At 41.8% G+C, this 14,689-nt stretch overlaps 3 protein-coding genes across 3 annotated transcripts in view; 2 read left to right on the plus strand and 1 right to left on the minus strand.

The window, feature by feature from the left end:
* The first annotated feature begins 2,506 nt into the window (after window positions 1-2,506).
* Window positions 2,507-9,461, plus strand: SARC_07242 (tRNA modification GTPase TrmE). Its single transcript, XM_014298826.1, has 9 exons — window positions 2,507-3,510; window positions 3,957-4,089; window positions 4,684-4,789; window positions 5,743-5,918; window positions 6,634-6,830; window positions 7,337-7,551; window positions 7,878-8,032; window positions 8,413-8,507; window positions 9,179-9,461. Exons 1-9 carry the CDS (start codon window positions 2,910-2,912, stop codon window positions 9,307-9,309), a joined length of 1,809 nt encoding a protein of 602 aa, XP_014154301.1. The 5' UTR covers window positions 2,507-2,909; the 3' UTR covers window positions 9,310-9,461.
* Window positions 9,462-10,340: 879 nt separating this feature from the next.
* Window positions 10,341-11,984, minus strand: SARC_07243 (hypothetical protein). The gene has a single exon (XM_014298827.1). It carries the CDS (start codon window positions 11,906-11,908, stop codon window positions 10,415-10,417), a length of 1,494 nt encoding a protein of 497 aa, XP_014154302.1. The 5' UTR covers window positions 11,909-11,984; the 3' UTR covers window positions 10,341-10,414.
* Window positions 11,985-13,416: 1,432 nt separating this feature from the next.
* The window catches only part of SARC_07244 (hypothetical protein), a 3,535-nt gene continuing 2,262 nt past the window's right edge, over window positions 13,417-14,689 (plus strand). Inside the window, exons 1-2 of the mRNA XM_014298828.1 lie at window positions 13,417-13,674; window positions 14,113-14,304. Coding sequence (XP_014154303.1) covers window positions 13,468-13,674; window positions 14,113-14,304 — 399 coding nt within the window. The 5' untranslated portion in view covers window positions 13,417-13,467. The remainder of the gene's footprint in view (window positions 13,675-14,112; window positions 14,305-14,689) is intronic.

Below are 14,689 nucleotides of genomic sequence, written 5' to 3' on the forward strand. Positions count from 1 at the left end.
AGGCCGTATTTCTACATCTTCTTCAAAGCAGTTAAGATACAATGTTTGTACATATGGTATGACTCTCATAGCCGTTGTAGTAGTTCGGGGAAGATCGATGGGAAGAAGTGGTCAGTAAATTCCCTGTTGAAGCTTGGATCAAGTGAGTCGACAAAGATGTTTATTACGATTTAGTGTGGTAGCCATTGGTCTTCTCACATTTATCGCATTTTGTCAGATATTGTTTACAAGTTTAGGCATACTTTCCGTTCCAGTAACCGTTAGGTGTTAACTGGTACATACTATAACCACATTTCTCATCAGCACATTTCTTAACTTTCTTGTATGCTAGGTTCCTTGAGATCCGCACGCACCTTCTTAACAGGGCGTGTAAATTGAGTAGATTCACGTGGACGCGTATGTTGGGGTCTCTCGTTTGAGGTCTGCCTGTATACATACCCTTGATCGGTCTGCTCCCGCGGTTTCTTAACAACCAACTTCTCCTGCTGTAGAGGTCATTCGCTTCTTAAGAGCGGCTAACTGATTCTTAAGTTCAGTGTTCTCAACGATCAACTTACTTATGTGCGATGGCTGGTTGGATTCTGATTTGGGTCGACTCTCTGAGCTTTCCTTCTCATCCTCTCCCTTAAGCGGGTTTTCTCCTTTCTCCATAATTGGAGTTAGATCCTTCTGAGTGTTTTCATCAGGATTAGTAGGGATCGTCTTAACAGATCATTTTGCGTTGCTTCTTGGCTTCGCTAACGTAAGCTTCGAAGCAGACGCAATAGTTGGCCCACGGGCTCTTTCTTCAGGGGACTTCTCTCTAAATGGAGTGTCTTCACCCTTATCTGCTGTATTGTTCTGGTTATTAATACTAGTAGCAATGATTTCGGTTACAGATTAATTGTCCTCTTCTGCGATCGCGTTAAATGCGGCTGCAGCAGCGGCGTCTCTCTCCACCCCATTCTTTTCAGCTCTACGCTTCTTAGCAGGAGTATTGTCTTTGTTGGCCATAATCTTAACTTATGACTGCTAGCTGGTCTCTTAAGGACTAGCTTGGACCAGAAAATTTTAGTGGTAGTGTCCCACCTTTACGTTTAAGTAGCCTAAGTAATTAATACCTTTGCTGACTTTAAAATGTGCAAGATTCGGTCTATCAAGGCGATATTAACGCCTTAGAGTAATTAAACGCTTAGGTTGTCTAAGTATCGTGGAATTCGAAGTTAATAAACGAAATGAGTCTTTTGGTAAAGTTATGTTTGCCTCGTGAAAACAGCAATACTCTGAGGGATTGTGAGGCTGAGACATTGCCTATATATAATTCTCTCAGTACTGTTTCCGCCGAAGGGATTTTATTTAGTGTTTCGTTGTCGCTCTATTAGAAACTATGGTATGTTTCGTTGGGGCGAATCCGAGAGACTCATAAAATCCTATCTTTAGAAAAAAATAGTAAAAAGAAAAAGAAAATACTCTTGATGTCTTTTGTTATTATTTTAACCAATAACTTTCCACTTATTAAGAATTACCGACTTAGCCTCCATCAGACTGGCACATCTGGTTGGCTGATCGGAGGTTAAACTAGGTAACGCAAATAGTCCCTAGAAACCTATATTCGGTTGAGCCATCTCGCTACCGAAGTATTCAGATATAAATAGATTTGGAATAAAATATAGTTCTATTAATAAAACTATTTCAAATCCTATCTTTGGCATTTTAATCAGGCCTTTTAAAGGCCTTCATCCAAACAGAAAACCGTTAAAAACCATTTAGGAAACTCAAGTTCCTCGTGCTAATAAGAGTACGTTTATAGTTTGCGTACGGCTTAAGAGTACGTTTATAACTTAGAGTCTAATGTGGAGGCCCGGCTATTACAATCTGTTCTTTTTCTCTCAGTTCATCTCTTTGATACAAATCCCCCTGTCTTTGGCCGTGTACTTTAGTTTGATAGCCTGTATCGATGCCTTCATGCGAGTGGTGCCCTCCTTGTCCAGTTCGGAATTGGCAAGTTTGGTTCTAGTAGATTCCTCACTGTTAGTGAGGTCAGTTCGGTTGATTCTGGGGTTATAATTCTATATGACAACTGTTGCCCTGTTGTTTGATATGCAGCCGCCGTGATATTATGTAGTTCGAGAACTCAAGCGGTGGCCTGGGCAGGAGTACTGGAAGCCTGATATACAATTATGTAAACCACAGTGACTTTCCGTAGTTTTTTTTGTCTACGTCCTTCGGACGTTAGTTCCCGTTCTGTGTATTTCATTTTTCTTCTCTCTCTAGTAGAGCAGAAGCCAGAAGGTCATGAAAAAAGTAAAACATGCTGAACCCAAAATATTTTTAGAGCGAGATACTGCTCTTCTAGAGAACACTTCTTGAGTGCTTGCTCAACGCTCACCAGAAAACCAGGCCCCAGGGTGTAGGGTTAGGTTTCTGTTAGGCTGGAGTTATTGGGTTTGGAGGTGGGTACCTGTTGTTGGGTTTCTGTTGGGTTTATGGGTTGAACACAGGATGGCACATTTGTCTAAAATAAATGCTGTAGTATGCGAGTATCATTTAACGTACAAAGTGAACGAGTCGTAGTATTTAATTCAACGCAGGTCGATGACAGCATAGCCCTGTCGTCAAATGGTGAGAACAACAGAGTGCGATTTGGGTTGGCTCTTACTTTGAAGCACTCGATCAGAACTCCGATCTACGAAGCACAGTGAACTGATTGCTATTGAACAACTGCTATTACTGCATACTAGTCAATGCTATACATTTTTTACTGGTTGCCGATCTCTATTAAAAAGCAATGAGTATCGATTAGTTCGCACAATAGACTCAGAATATTGCACAGTAAACTAATTATACATCCAAAGTTATTCCAAGACTGCGGCATCTCAGATCGTTTCCTGAGGCACATTCAAACAACGCGTGCACAGTCAACAGAAGTCATGAGCAAATGCATGAGTCGAGCAACTGCTCAAGGTAGTGTACTATATTGTATAGCTCCACAGCAACGTACTTTTAATACACTCACAGGGTACATTAGACAACCCTCGAGTTCGCAACATATCAGATCTACATCGAATATACACTGCAAGTATGGTCATAATCGGCAAGCTGTACGAATACGCAACCAGGTTCAAACAATACACGTACACAATGTAGTTGATTCGAGTGGTTGCATTTGGCCGCATAGACATATCAGCACACATACACGGCAGAGAACAGCAATGTATACATACACACAATCCAGAATGTCAGGTATAAATACACATCGGAGTGCAAGTACGCTCCATAGCGCAGGTGGACATGTCGATAAATATACGCAGACTGATCAACACAGACAAGCTAGTACAGTGTTTGCCCTGTCATCTGCTCCTGGTAAATCAGGCGTGTCTATAATTAGATTGTCTGGGCCATTTGCGGGAGATGCCGTAGAGGCCTTAACTAGAAGAAAGAGACCGGCGCCTAGATATGCTGCGCTCAGGAAGCTTTTACATCCAGAAACAGCGGAAGTCTTGGATTCAGCTCTTATTCTATGGTTTCAAGGTACGTGCAGACGCTTACAGGCTTTCTTATAGAGTGTTCAGCTGTCATCGTATTGCTCCAAGATATGTGACTATGAATCTATGTTATCTTCTCTACCAGGGCTTGTTGAGAACTGGTACTTAGGTATTTGTACTAAGAATCTGATACGAGCTTCCTGTGTGAGATCACTGCGCGTGCTAACTAGGCTTATTCAGAAATATTCCCCCCTTGAGATGCGAAATGTTTTTCTCGTGATTACATCTTTGTTGCCCAACTCGTTGTTTCTGTTCGTATATTCACATGTCCGACTCAATATTATAAAGGGTAGCGATCCATGACACCACACACTAGCGAAACCACCGGCCAGCTTAGATCCGTCTTTCAAATACTACGGCACTCATATGACTTTACGAGCCACACTCTTTGAAAGGCTTTAAAAATATATATAAACCTGGTTCACGCCTCAGGTCCCAATAGTTTCACGGGCGAGGACGTTGCTGAATTGCATGTGCACGGGGGACGCGCCGTAATCGCGGGTGTGCTGGCTGCCCTGTCTGACCTAGGTCTTTCCTCGGCTGAACCCGGGGACTTCTCTAAAAGGTGTGGTAGTACTTTAATATAGTATACCGTGTACGCTCGTAACCGTTTCATTCGAGTTATCCGTTATGAAATTCATTGTCGTGAAGCCTTCTTTTTGCAAAGTATCACTGATATAGTTCAACTGTCTTACCCTTTCTTTGGTTGCTGTGTGGTCCTTAACTGTAATAGCTGGACAGCGTACTTCCACGTATAGAGTACATTCACATGTGCCCATTGGTGCATACCGTTGCCTCTGGCTTGATTGTCACTTTACTTCTATCGCATTCACTAGCATTACTGATTACACCGAGATGCTGCATACACCACATTGTATACACCACAGTAGTTACAACGCGAAACACGCCATCGAGGGGTAGACAATGGATGCAATGCGATAAAAAAGTTTAAAGTACTGTGATTTCCCTCATTGACGACGATCTGTACAGTGTATGCCCCAGGTGTCTTCGACTCACGTTTAGAGTATTATAGAAATACATTCCGTTCTCGAGTCGGTAGTGGCGGCACAAGTATACCCATTGCAATATGAGCCTTGACAACATCTCAAAGCACACAGGTTGCTTATTAGTTTGCACAATAAACTCATACAAATAACAGAGCGTTCCATAATGGCAAACTAGACGCCACCGAGATCGAAGGGCTAGCCGATCTGATCAATGCTGATACTTCGGCGCAGAAGAAGCTGGCGTTGCGCCAAATGGGGGTATGTACACATGTGTATGTGTGAATCTCATTTATTACCGAATACGATTCCGCGTATCTGGCCCCTTCTTAGCCGTGCGTTCAGGCCAAAATGATAACTCAATTTTGGATTTGCTAAAACCCATGCAAACAATGGTCGATGTTTGATATGATTAGCGAATAAGTTTGTATTGCACGCTATGAGCCTTATCGAGTTCTAGCGGTCGTGTAGACTCTCGTAATGTTAAATAAGAGCACGTTCCAATGCATGTGTGCATGTGCATGATTGCTTTTGTTTGCACGTCCGTGAGGGGTTTAGAGTTTTTAGGCTGAAAGTATGCCTAACTTATCCTCTCGCGCATTGACAGGAATGTTTGAGGTGATAGGTTGATTAGACAAGTTTACTTCACATATCATTTGTAATCAGAATATTCGATTGTAGTGGGAAAACAATGCTCATTCATAGAATACAACATAAATAATGGATAAAGCACGATTGGTTCCTACTATACTTTGGTGGATCCTGATCCCCTGACAGACTTGCACGCGTGACTTGTCTCGATCACACGCACATGTACACATTTACGCGTGAACACATGTTCGCACAAGTACACATACACACAGAAAGTATTGCACTCACACATGCCGACATGACTTGTTTAACATGCAGCTGAATGCAGCTTAATTAGAAGTAGTCATTCAGTGCTTAAGTCTAGGATGGTAAGTGCAGGGGAGCAACTTTTTGTTTTAATATCAGCAAGTGCATGTGTCTGGCCATTCACAACACCCACAACCCACCCGCCCTCACGTATCTTGCATATACTTTAGTGATACGTTAGTTAACAAAATAAACCCGAGTTCAGAATTTCACACAACTACATATGTCTCTCTGATTTCAATATGGACGTGCATGCCCCCAATGAAGTAACAAACACACCACACCCTCTTCATGTATTTATATATCTTGCGCAAAAGGGCGAAATGCGACGGGTGTGCGATGGTTTGATTGAGCGCATGACGCACAGTCTGGCAGCGGTAGAGGCGTACATTGATTTTGGGGAAGATGATCTCATCGAGAGCGAAGTGTTTGAGCAGGAAAAGATACACGTGAATGATTTGATTCGAGATATCAATACACACCTGAGTATTGGGTAAGTCTTGGTTCTCGTTTAGATGCGGCATGAGTCTTTTAGTGGGCACTAGCAGAACAATGTCTTCTTGAGAATCGTTAGATGGATGAGATCGTACTGACCTGGTAAATATGTGTATATATGCTGCTTTGTGTACCGCTAATTGTATTTAATTTACGATTGTTTATAAAAGTTGATTTGATGTCATGATAGTACAATATAAATTAGAGCACACATCTATATAATGTAGTATCAAATATATTACGCTGTGCGTCGTTTGTGAAATTTAGAACCATGTCATGTCTTAATTGAATAGGAGGTCCCTCTAACTATAAGTTGACATGTTTCAATATCTAATAAATTTTTTTGTGTGATTCTGGGTAATACCGAGTTATTTGTATATCAGTGAGTTTGTGCTGATGATTGAAAGTTGAACTGCTGCATATAAGCTATCAGGTTTTACGTTTTGTGGGCTTTGTATTGATGTTTTCGTTCTGAGCACGCTCCCGGTAGAATACTTCCGTCCAAGAAGTCACCAACACATGCGATACCTTTTTTCATGGTGTTTTATCTTGCGAAAACTCAATATAATATTACTTAGGTGTCGTAGCGCCATACTCGTGACTTGGTGTATCGAGAACCGCAACACGTAAAAAACTTCGGTACTATTGATCAGATTTCATTCTGTGCATTCGCATCCTGATACCAACACATCGATATTGTACCGCGAATACAGAAAACGAGGCGAGCGCACACGTGACGGGGTGCGCGTGGCTATAGTAGGTCCGCCAAACGCTGGCAAAAGTTCTCTTCTCAACGCACTCACGCGTAGGGCTGCTTCGATTGTATCGCCTATACCTGGGACTACGCGAGATGTGGTGGAAACGCTGTTAGATTTGGATGGTTTTCCGGTCGTACTGGCTGATACTGCTGGTATGAGAACATTTCAAGTGTTATTGAGATGCTTGTGGCTGTGTATAAGTGTCAAACTCTCAGCGTATGTTTGTCTCGGCAGTAGAATAGTATTCTAGCATAGTCAATCCTTTTAGCGCGGGATTACAAATAAATCGGTCCTCAGATTTAGTTGTAGTTCTTATATGTATCGACATACATGCCCGTCAGGGTAGCTGGTTCTCAGTTAATATCTGGGTCCTCGCGTATCGAACTCTATTACTTGCTTACGACGTAACCAAGTATCCGCTGAGTGTCTATCCTTTAACAACGTCAATACATGTTCCCTGCAGTCAAACTACAGTATCATTCTTTTCATCTGGTCTAATACATCATTTAACTGCCTTACAGGGTCCACTTGACGCAGATGCATATTTCTTCAGCCCACAACAAGTTCCGACCTACATCCTTCCATTTATTCACATACCGCTCAGAACCCCCATCACTCTCTCTCAACCAAAATACGATCCTTTACCTACGGCGCACAGGTATCCGAGAGACCACGGATCAGATCGAGGCCGAAGGAGTGCGGCGTAGTATACAGAGGATAGGTTCGTGTGACATTCGTGTATGTGTGCTGGATGGTACCGAACTGAATTCCAACCACACCCACAGTCAATTGGCATTGGAGTCACTGGAAAAGCAGCACACGGATGGCTATGGTGAAGATGGGCGTTTCAGCACAATCCTTGTGGTGAATAAGGTAGGTGTTTGTGAGTGCGAGATGTATCCTTACAGCCATACTATAGCTACAATGCACCGCAACGTTCGCATCCCTCACCACATCACAACACACCACACCACAGCACGCTCGAACCTTAATGCACTAACATCTGACGGCACGACGCATACAGCAAGACACTACGCCAAATGTTTCACCTCAAACGCTACACCACACGACACAGATCCAAGGAATCTTGTTGACTTTAGCTGAGTAGAATCTATAATATGATGCTTTATACTTACCCATGCTAATAATTTTACTATGGTCAAAATTTCGTAGATAGAACTCTATTTTCTTATTCACAGACAGATCTAATGTCAACCGATGATCGATCCGCAGCAGTCGCTGCGCTGCAGAAGCAGTTTGGTACGACGGCGCCTATCAGTTTCACGTCGTGCCGTACGGATGGCGCTGATATATCTCAGCTGCTCGATAGTCTCTGCGAGGCTGTAAAAGAAAGGTACATCCATGATTAATCCCTTTTGTCAACCCAAGTTTTTCACAACTTGTTCAATATACGGGGTTTTTTCAGTGGTGCATTGCTTCTGCTCGTTTATTCTCTTTCGGTGATTTGATAGCCAGTATGGGATTGCGGAAGAGAGTTTTTTTATATGTATATGCCAGGGTCCAACGTATTCTGCGCCCTCACCCTCCCTTATGATTTATACCATACTGCGCACAGGAAAGCAATTGATATAGTTCGTTACCTATTCTTTGAGAACAACTCTCCAAATGTGCGTGTCATTTTACATACGTTTAAAGAGCATTCATAAGTATCGCTACAAGTGTGCAGTATTCTAACACCGGGCATCATTTTATTCCGACTCCGACTCCGCGAAGCTGTGAATCGGCTGTGACTGGCTCGTTGATGATCACGCAGAATAGACATCGGGAAGCCCTTATGCAGTGCGTCTCCGCTTTGGAACGATTCAGTGGTAGGTAGAAATCGATCGTCAACGTTTGAAGTTCATTTCTGCTTGTGGAGGTCAGAGTATCTCTGGTCTCTTTTTGCTATGCCCAGATTTCAGTCCGTAGGCTTGTCAGTGATGGCTAATTTGTTGCAAGTATGTATTTGAGACCGTGAACAACGCCTGAGGATACAACAGATTGCGCTGTTATTTTTCAATTCGTTCGCGTATTGGACATGCAGTTGAAAACGCGAAGGCATCAACGCAGAATTTTCCAATTTTTGAAATGTTATTTGGGCTTGTTCCGCGCTGCCATGTTCTGCTTTATCTATTTTGGATACCGGGCAATTTGGTATCAAAGAAGTCTGCATTTGCGGTGTGCACAACACGCCTGTACATGCTGTTTCACATATACTATTTAGTTCCAATCCCCCTCGTCCAGGGTTATTTTAGCCTTTAGACTGTTTCAAGATGTTTTTTTATACGGTCGGCCTTGTTCACCTCATGCAACCTTCTATCCTAACCTAACCCTTTGGGCGTTGTAAATCATCCTTTGTCTCTACCGAGAACTGGTTTATCCTGTTTTCTTATCACCTATTAGATCTGACATTGCTCAAGCTAGATACAATAGATAGCAAGATACGATCCATACATCTCAAATCAACTTTGCTGACATATTTTGTTTGGAATCATGACAGGCTCTGGCGATGTAGCCATCGCTGGTGAGGAGTTGCGGCTGGCTATACGGCATCTGGGCCGAATTACTGGGCGCGTGTCTGTGGAGGAAGTGCTAGACGTGCTGTTCGCCGATTTCTGTATAGGCAAATAGTGTGTCTCGTACTGTGAGATAGTTGGTATTTTGGGAAACATTTAGAATTTTGCAGCAATCTATTGATCTTATGTCAGCGGAGGAAGTGCAGAACGTGCTGATCGCCAACATCTGCAGATATAAATTTTGGGTGGTACACAGAAGATATAAACAAAATTTAATCAAAAAAAGGTGAAGGTCAGTCCTAGATATGTACATAGATGCTCGCAATCGGAAAGGAAGGTCAAATGATTTCATTTCCAGACCAAATACTGTCGTTCAAGTTGGTACGTTGGCAGGTCAATATGAAAAATATTTTTTCCACCCCGAATACTGTCGTTCTTATAGTTATGTTAGCGAGTCAAAATGAGAATGTGACTGGTCTCTTAGCCAGTACATATTTTCTATACACATCGGCCTGCATCGCTCTGCGTGCACTATTCCACAAGTGTTGCGGAATGACAAATCACTGTTAATGCGAATGTCCAATATCTTATATTTTTGTCGGTTTATGTAATTGTTCTCTAAAGTTGAAAGTTTGGGCAGAAGCACAGGTTTAAGGTACCGTACGATTTACTTACCCAAAACGAAATCGTGTCTAAGGATAGTGATCTAAACGATAATTAAACATGAACAAAATTGTACGTAAAATATATAATACACACACACACACACACACACACACATATATATACACACACACACACACACACATACACGCACACACACACACACACACACACACATATATATAAATGTATATAGATATAGATATATATATGTGTAGATATAGATATAGATATAAATATAGATATATATATATATATATATATATATATATATATATATATATACACACATATATATAGGTCGCACTCAGCTGTATTTCGTGCGATATGTTGCGTACAAAGTCTCGTGTGAAAGTTGCTCATCTACGTCCAAATTGTTTGTTGACACAAACAATATGGACAGGTTGCTAAAGTGCGACCTCTATAAAGATCGAGGCATGAGAAAAAAAAACCACCGTCTTGATTCATGGAATAGAAATGTATCCCACGATGATTTTAATATGTATATACCGATAAAAAGGGATATACAGAAATGTTAATGAATAGACATAGACGACCTATCTAAGTGCTTCGATAAGATCAGGAGGACATTTCTCTCTGGTGTCGAAGCAATACCTTTCCCCTTCGGGTCCAAGGCGCCCATTGATTTCCGCCAATAATCGACTCGGTATTCCTTCTAGTACAAGATCCTTGTCCCAATCATCCATACTCACACTGTCAATAATCCGACCTCTCAGGGCTCTACTAAACCTGAGGAAAGCTCGACTCCAGTTACTCGAAGCTGTATATACAGCCGCATGTGCATACGCACTCAGGTAGAAGTTGATCAGCGAGTTCTTTACCTCGTGGGCCTGAAAATCTGTGGCATTTCCACTACGCATCATGCTCTGAAGCTCAGCACCTTTGCGGTCGGTCTTTGTGTAGCTGAATATCCACCGATGTGTGTAGTCACCGAGGGTTTCCAGCGCCCTACTATCCTCAGTCGACAGTATAATGTGTTTCAGGTCGGGATTACGTTCTCGCAAGTTCTCTGCGGCCTGCATATACTTGGCAAAAGGAACACATTGGGCCTCCTTACCCTGTTCCTTTCCCCATCCGCACTTATCACCCCATCTCACGTGCATTGTGATATACGGCTCGTGCCGGCTGATTTTTCCAGTCGATAGACGCCACTGGGAATCGCCTCGCCAGAACTCGTCTACCCATGAACTCACAAAGGGCAAGGGTTGTAGTAAGAAAAACATGACCTGTGAAGTTAACCACATATACGACTGACCCAATTCCTTAGTGAGAGATCTTTTAGATACACTCTGTGGTGGTTGGTAGTTCCAAGTTACTTGCTGCGTGGAAATATCTGTGTGCGTGTTATTAATATTATCTTTGCTATCATACGTGATACACCGATCACTTCGGGAGAAGTAGCAGCCTTCACTACCTTCAGGGCAAGTGTCTGTGGTGAAGAAGTGGAATGGTCCCGCACCCTCCCACAGTCTGATGAACTGATCTGTCTCCAATGCTCGTAGTATACCTCTTGTATAGGTATGCCACCTCGAGCCTGTCCCCGTCCCCGTGTTTAAAACTGAAAAATACCAGCCCTTACTGCAGTCCAGGTCACACATCTGATGTTTGAAGATAGTCGCAGCCGCTCGACAGGCAGCGTTACGGGCAGTTATGGAGACATCTTCGCCAGCTTCTAGCACTGTGTAGTGGTCCCAGAAGCCATGCTGATTGAGGCACGCACGGTCTGCATTTAAGACCAACTTTCGACATGATTCAACCCATTTCTGAGTAGACTCGGGTTTGAGTGTGGGTGCATCGCCCGTGTTTATATACGTAGGATAGTACCCCAACGTTGTTAAGATGTCTGGATTTAAAGTAGAGCACACCACCAGGAAACATGCCGCTGCGATGAGTATTTTATATATGTATTGGCCCGTTCTCGCATCGCGAAAATGTCTAAAGACGGCAACTGTTGTCTTGTGCTTGTTGCGCAACAACAACTTCCGCGAAGATTGAACAATCATTTTTATTTTAAAGAATACTCTCATCATGATAGGTTTGATCAGCTACAGTCGACACACATGATGGTGGAATGTCCTCATCGCACCCGTACGCATCACCACATTCAGTTGAGAGTTGTGTAAATAACAGTGTATTTCGTAGCCTTCTGAAATAGAAACGTATTTTGGTAAATAGGTGAAAAATATTCTCGGCGTATTGAACTGACCATCTGTGCACATGATAAAAAATTATAGGGTTTCACATTCCTATTTCTACTACTCTCGTCTCTAGGGTTCGGATGGTTTATTAGTAAACACGACGTGACGACGATCAGTCGATTAAATACATATAGAGGTAGTCGATGTAAATAGCTTGCTCCTATGCGCTGCCTGAATGGTACTGATAGAGCAGATAGATTAGGTACGAGACATATTTTAAAGCATACCGCACAAGATTAATGGTAATGCTATATGGTTGTTTTGTCGACAACATGCCAGTTCGCAAAGGCCTGGTCGGGGGCGATGGTTTATCCAAAACGGTTGTCAAAGCATCCGTCAATCGAATATGTGCCAAATTGCCTGTGGTACTTGCTCGATCATATCTACTATATAGGGCTGGATAAAAATACAACGCCACTTCAGTAATCAAGGCAGGCCTAGTAGGAACCTAGCCATTCGGTTGGTTTGTTTGATTTGTAAAACCATAATCCCAAGACCACAAACTACTTCCAAATCAAACAAGTTTATAGAGCAAAATATTCATGTATTGATAATCATGCACTACGTCTCGATTTAACAGACACTTGACAGTTGGTGTAAATAGCCTATCGTATATCTCCTGCGGACTGCTCGATTGCAAGAAGAGCACCGGTATAGGGTATGCTACATTCATGTGCGCTACAAATGGTTCAGCCGTATAAATCGAAGAACTCGATCGAGTTATTGTTTAAAAAATAAAGTCACTGCAGGAATGCAGTTGATATTTGTGCCTCACGCGAGAATATGGAGAGACGAGAATAGTCCACTGTCCCTTTACATGTAAATACCTAATTTTGTTTATTTTTGAATTTTACAGATGTACATACAGTGAAATCAGAAATGATTTTTTAAAAAGACAAGCACCAATGAAGGGCAAAGTGTTCGAAATTTATTTTAAAACTATTTGAACTGTACTTAAAATTAAACAGAAAATGGTTGGTTCACTTTAAAATTTTAAAAAGACTTGAATATGTTGCGAAATTAAGTCTTGCTGAAACAAAATATTGATTGGATGCAGGAGAAAATTGACAAATGAATAGCCGTAATAGCTATAAAGACAGAGTTGGCTCCAGAGTCCGGGCGTCGCCTGACTCGCCTCCAGCTGGGAGTGCTCTTATCGGCAAAAATGCCAAAGCAGCTTTTCCGCTTTTGTCCAACATTGTACATATTCAAATCTAAAATAAAATAAATAAAGTACTCGGACAAAAATATAAAAATATGATGAATAACACAACAATTGCAGGGTGTGGACTTCTCTTAAGCTGGAACCTGTTCTGAATAAATAGCAGGGAAGTGAACAAGTTAAAATCATTCTCGTACACATCAAACACCACACACAACGTTTTATAAATATGGTTCAATTATATACACTCCTCGGGGCTTGTGGCTTAAGTATAGTACCGGCTCTAGCCGATGTTCTCACACAAGACGCTCTGGCAACTGTCGCACAAGACTTCAACGCAGTTTTCGAGAAAATCGGGAAGGAGACCGACCTCTCAAGTTTCACAGAAATGCTAGCGTACGATGCGCGCGTTTGCATGTGTGGGGAATGCGGTGAGGTATGTTCTTACTTCAACGTTGAAGCCTGGTTGTTCAAGATATAGTGTCTATTTGTATATTATGGCTGTTACTGTGTACTTGTAAGTATAAGTGTAACAAGGAAGGTGATATGTTGAAAGGCGTCTATGAAATTGGACAACGATTAATAAATATTGTAGAAGATGGGAAAAAATAGTAGATTCTATTTTTTGAGGGCGTACTTATCTGAGACTATCCTGAGGGCAAATAAACTTGCCATGTATTCTGATCGTATAAGCGAACGTCCACGGCTGCCTGATCGGTACCATTTTTCAGACGTTATTTGCTGATTTTTGTGTGGTAATCAACTGATTTGTCCTTTGTCCTTTTATCTTACCTACAATGCTGGTACGCCCCGTTCAATAAACATCGCATGCTATTATAGTGAAGTAATTGGCTGTTCAACTTCTATATTGCAGGGCGAAGATGGATTCAATACACTTTTGGACGGTCCCATATTCAGCAAAGTAAACGAGATGTCTACACACATGGGAGCCCTTACACAAGTGGGTGGTATCTACCAGCACCGTAATATTTTATATATGGGCAACGATGACACTGGAATTACACTTATTGCGAATTCCTTTGGAAAAGTCAATGAAGTGGGAAAGGTGAGTATGTAAACGTGCAATACATATTGTAAGTATTAATGATCGTAATGATCAAAGATAGGTTGCTTTTAACCATTGCTTCCCATAAGTAGAATCAATCGTATATTTAATTCGTCTACCTACAACCAAATGCATATGCACCGAATATGTGCACGTATATTCTCCAACTTCTGGTGTAATAGATAGATATGTACGGTGTACCAATCTATTGGCAGACATGAGTAAATTAAATGAATAAATAACACACACACACACACACAAACACGAACACAAACACACACACACACACACACACACACAACCTAAAACCCTAAAACGACATATATATATATATATATATATATATATTATTATATATATATTATTATTATATATTAGTACTACG

Source organism: Sphaeroforma arctica, assembly GCF_001186125.1.
Source record: "Sphaeroforma arctica JP610 unplaced genomic scaffold supercont1.561, whole genome shotgun sequence".
Taxonomy (NCBI): domain Eukaryota; class Ichthyosporea; order Ichthyophonida; genus Sphaeroforma; species Sphaeroforma arctica.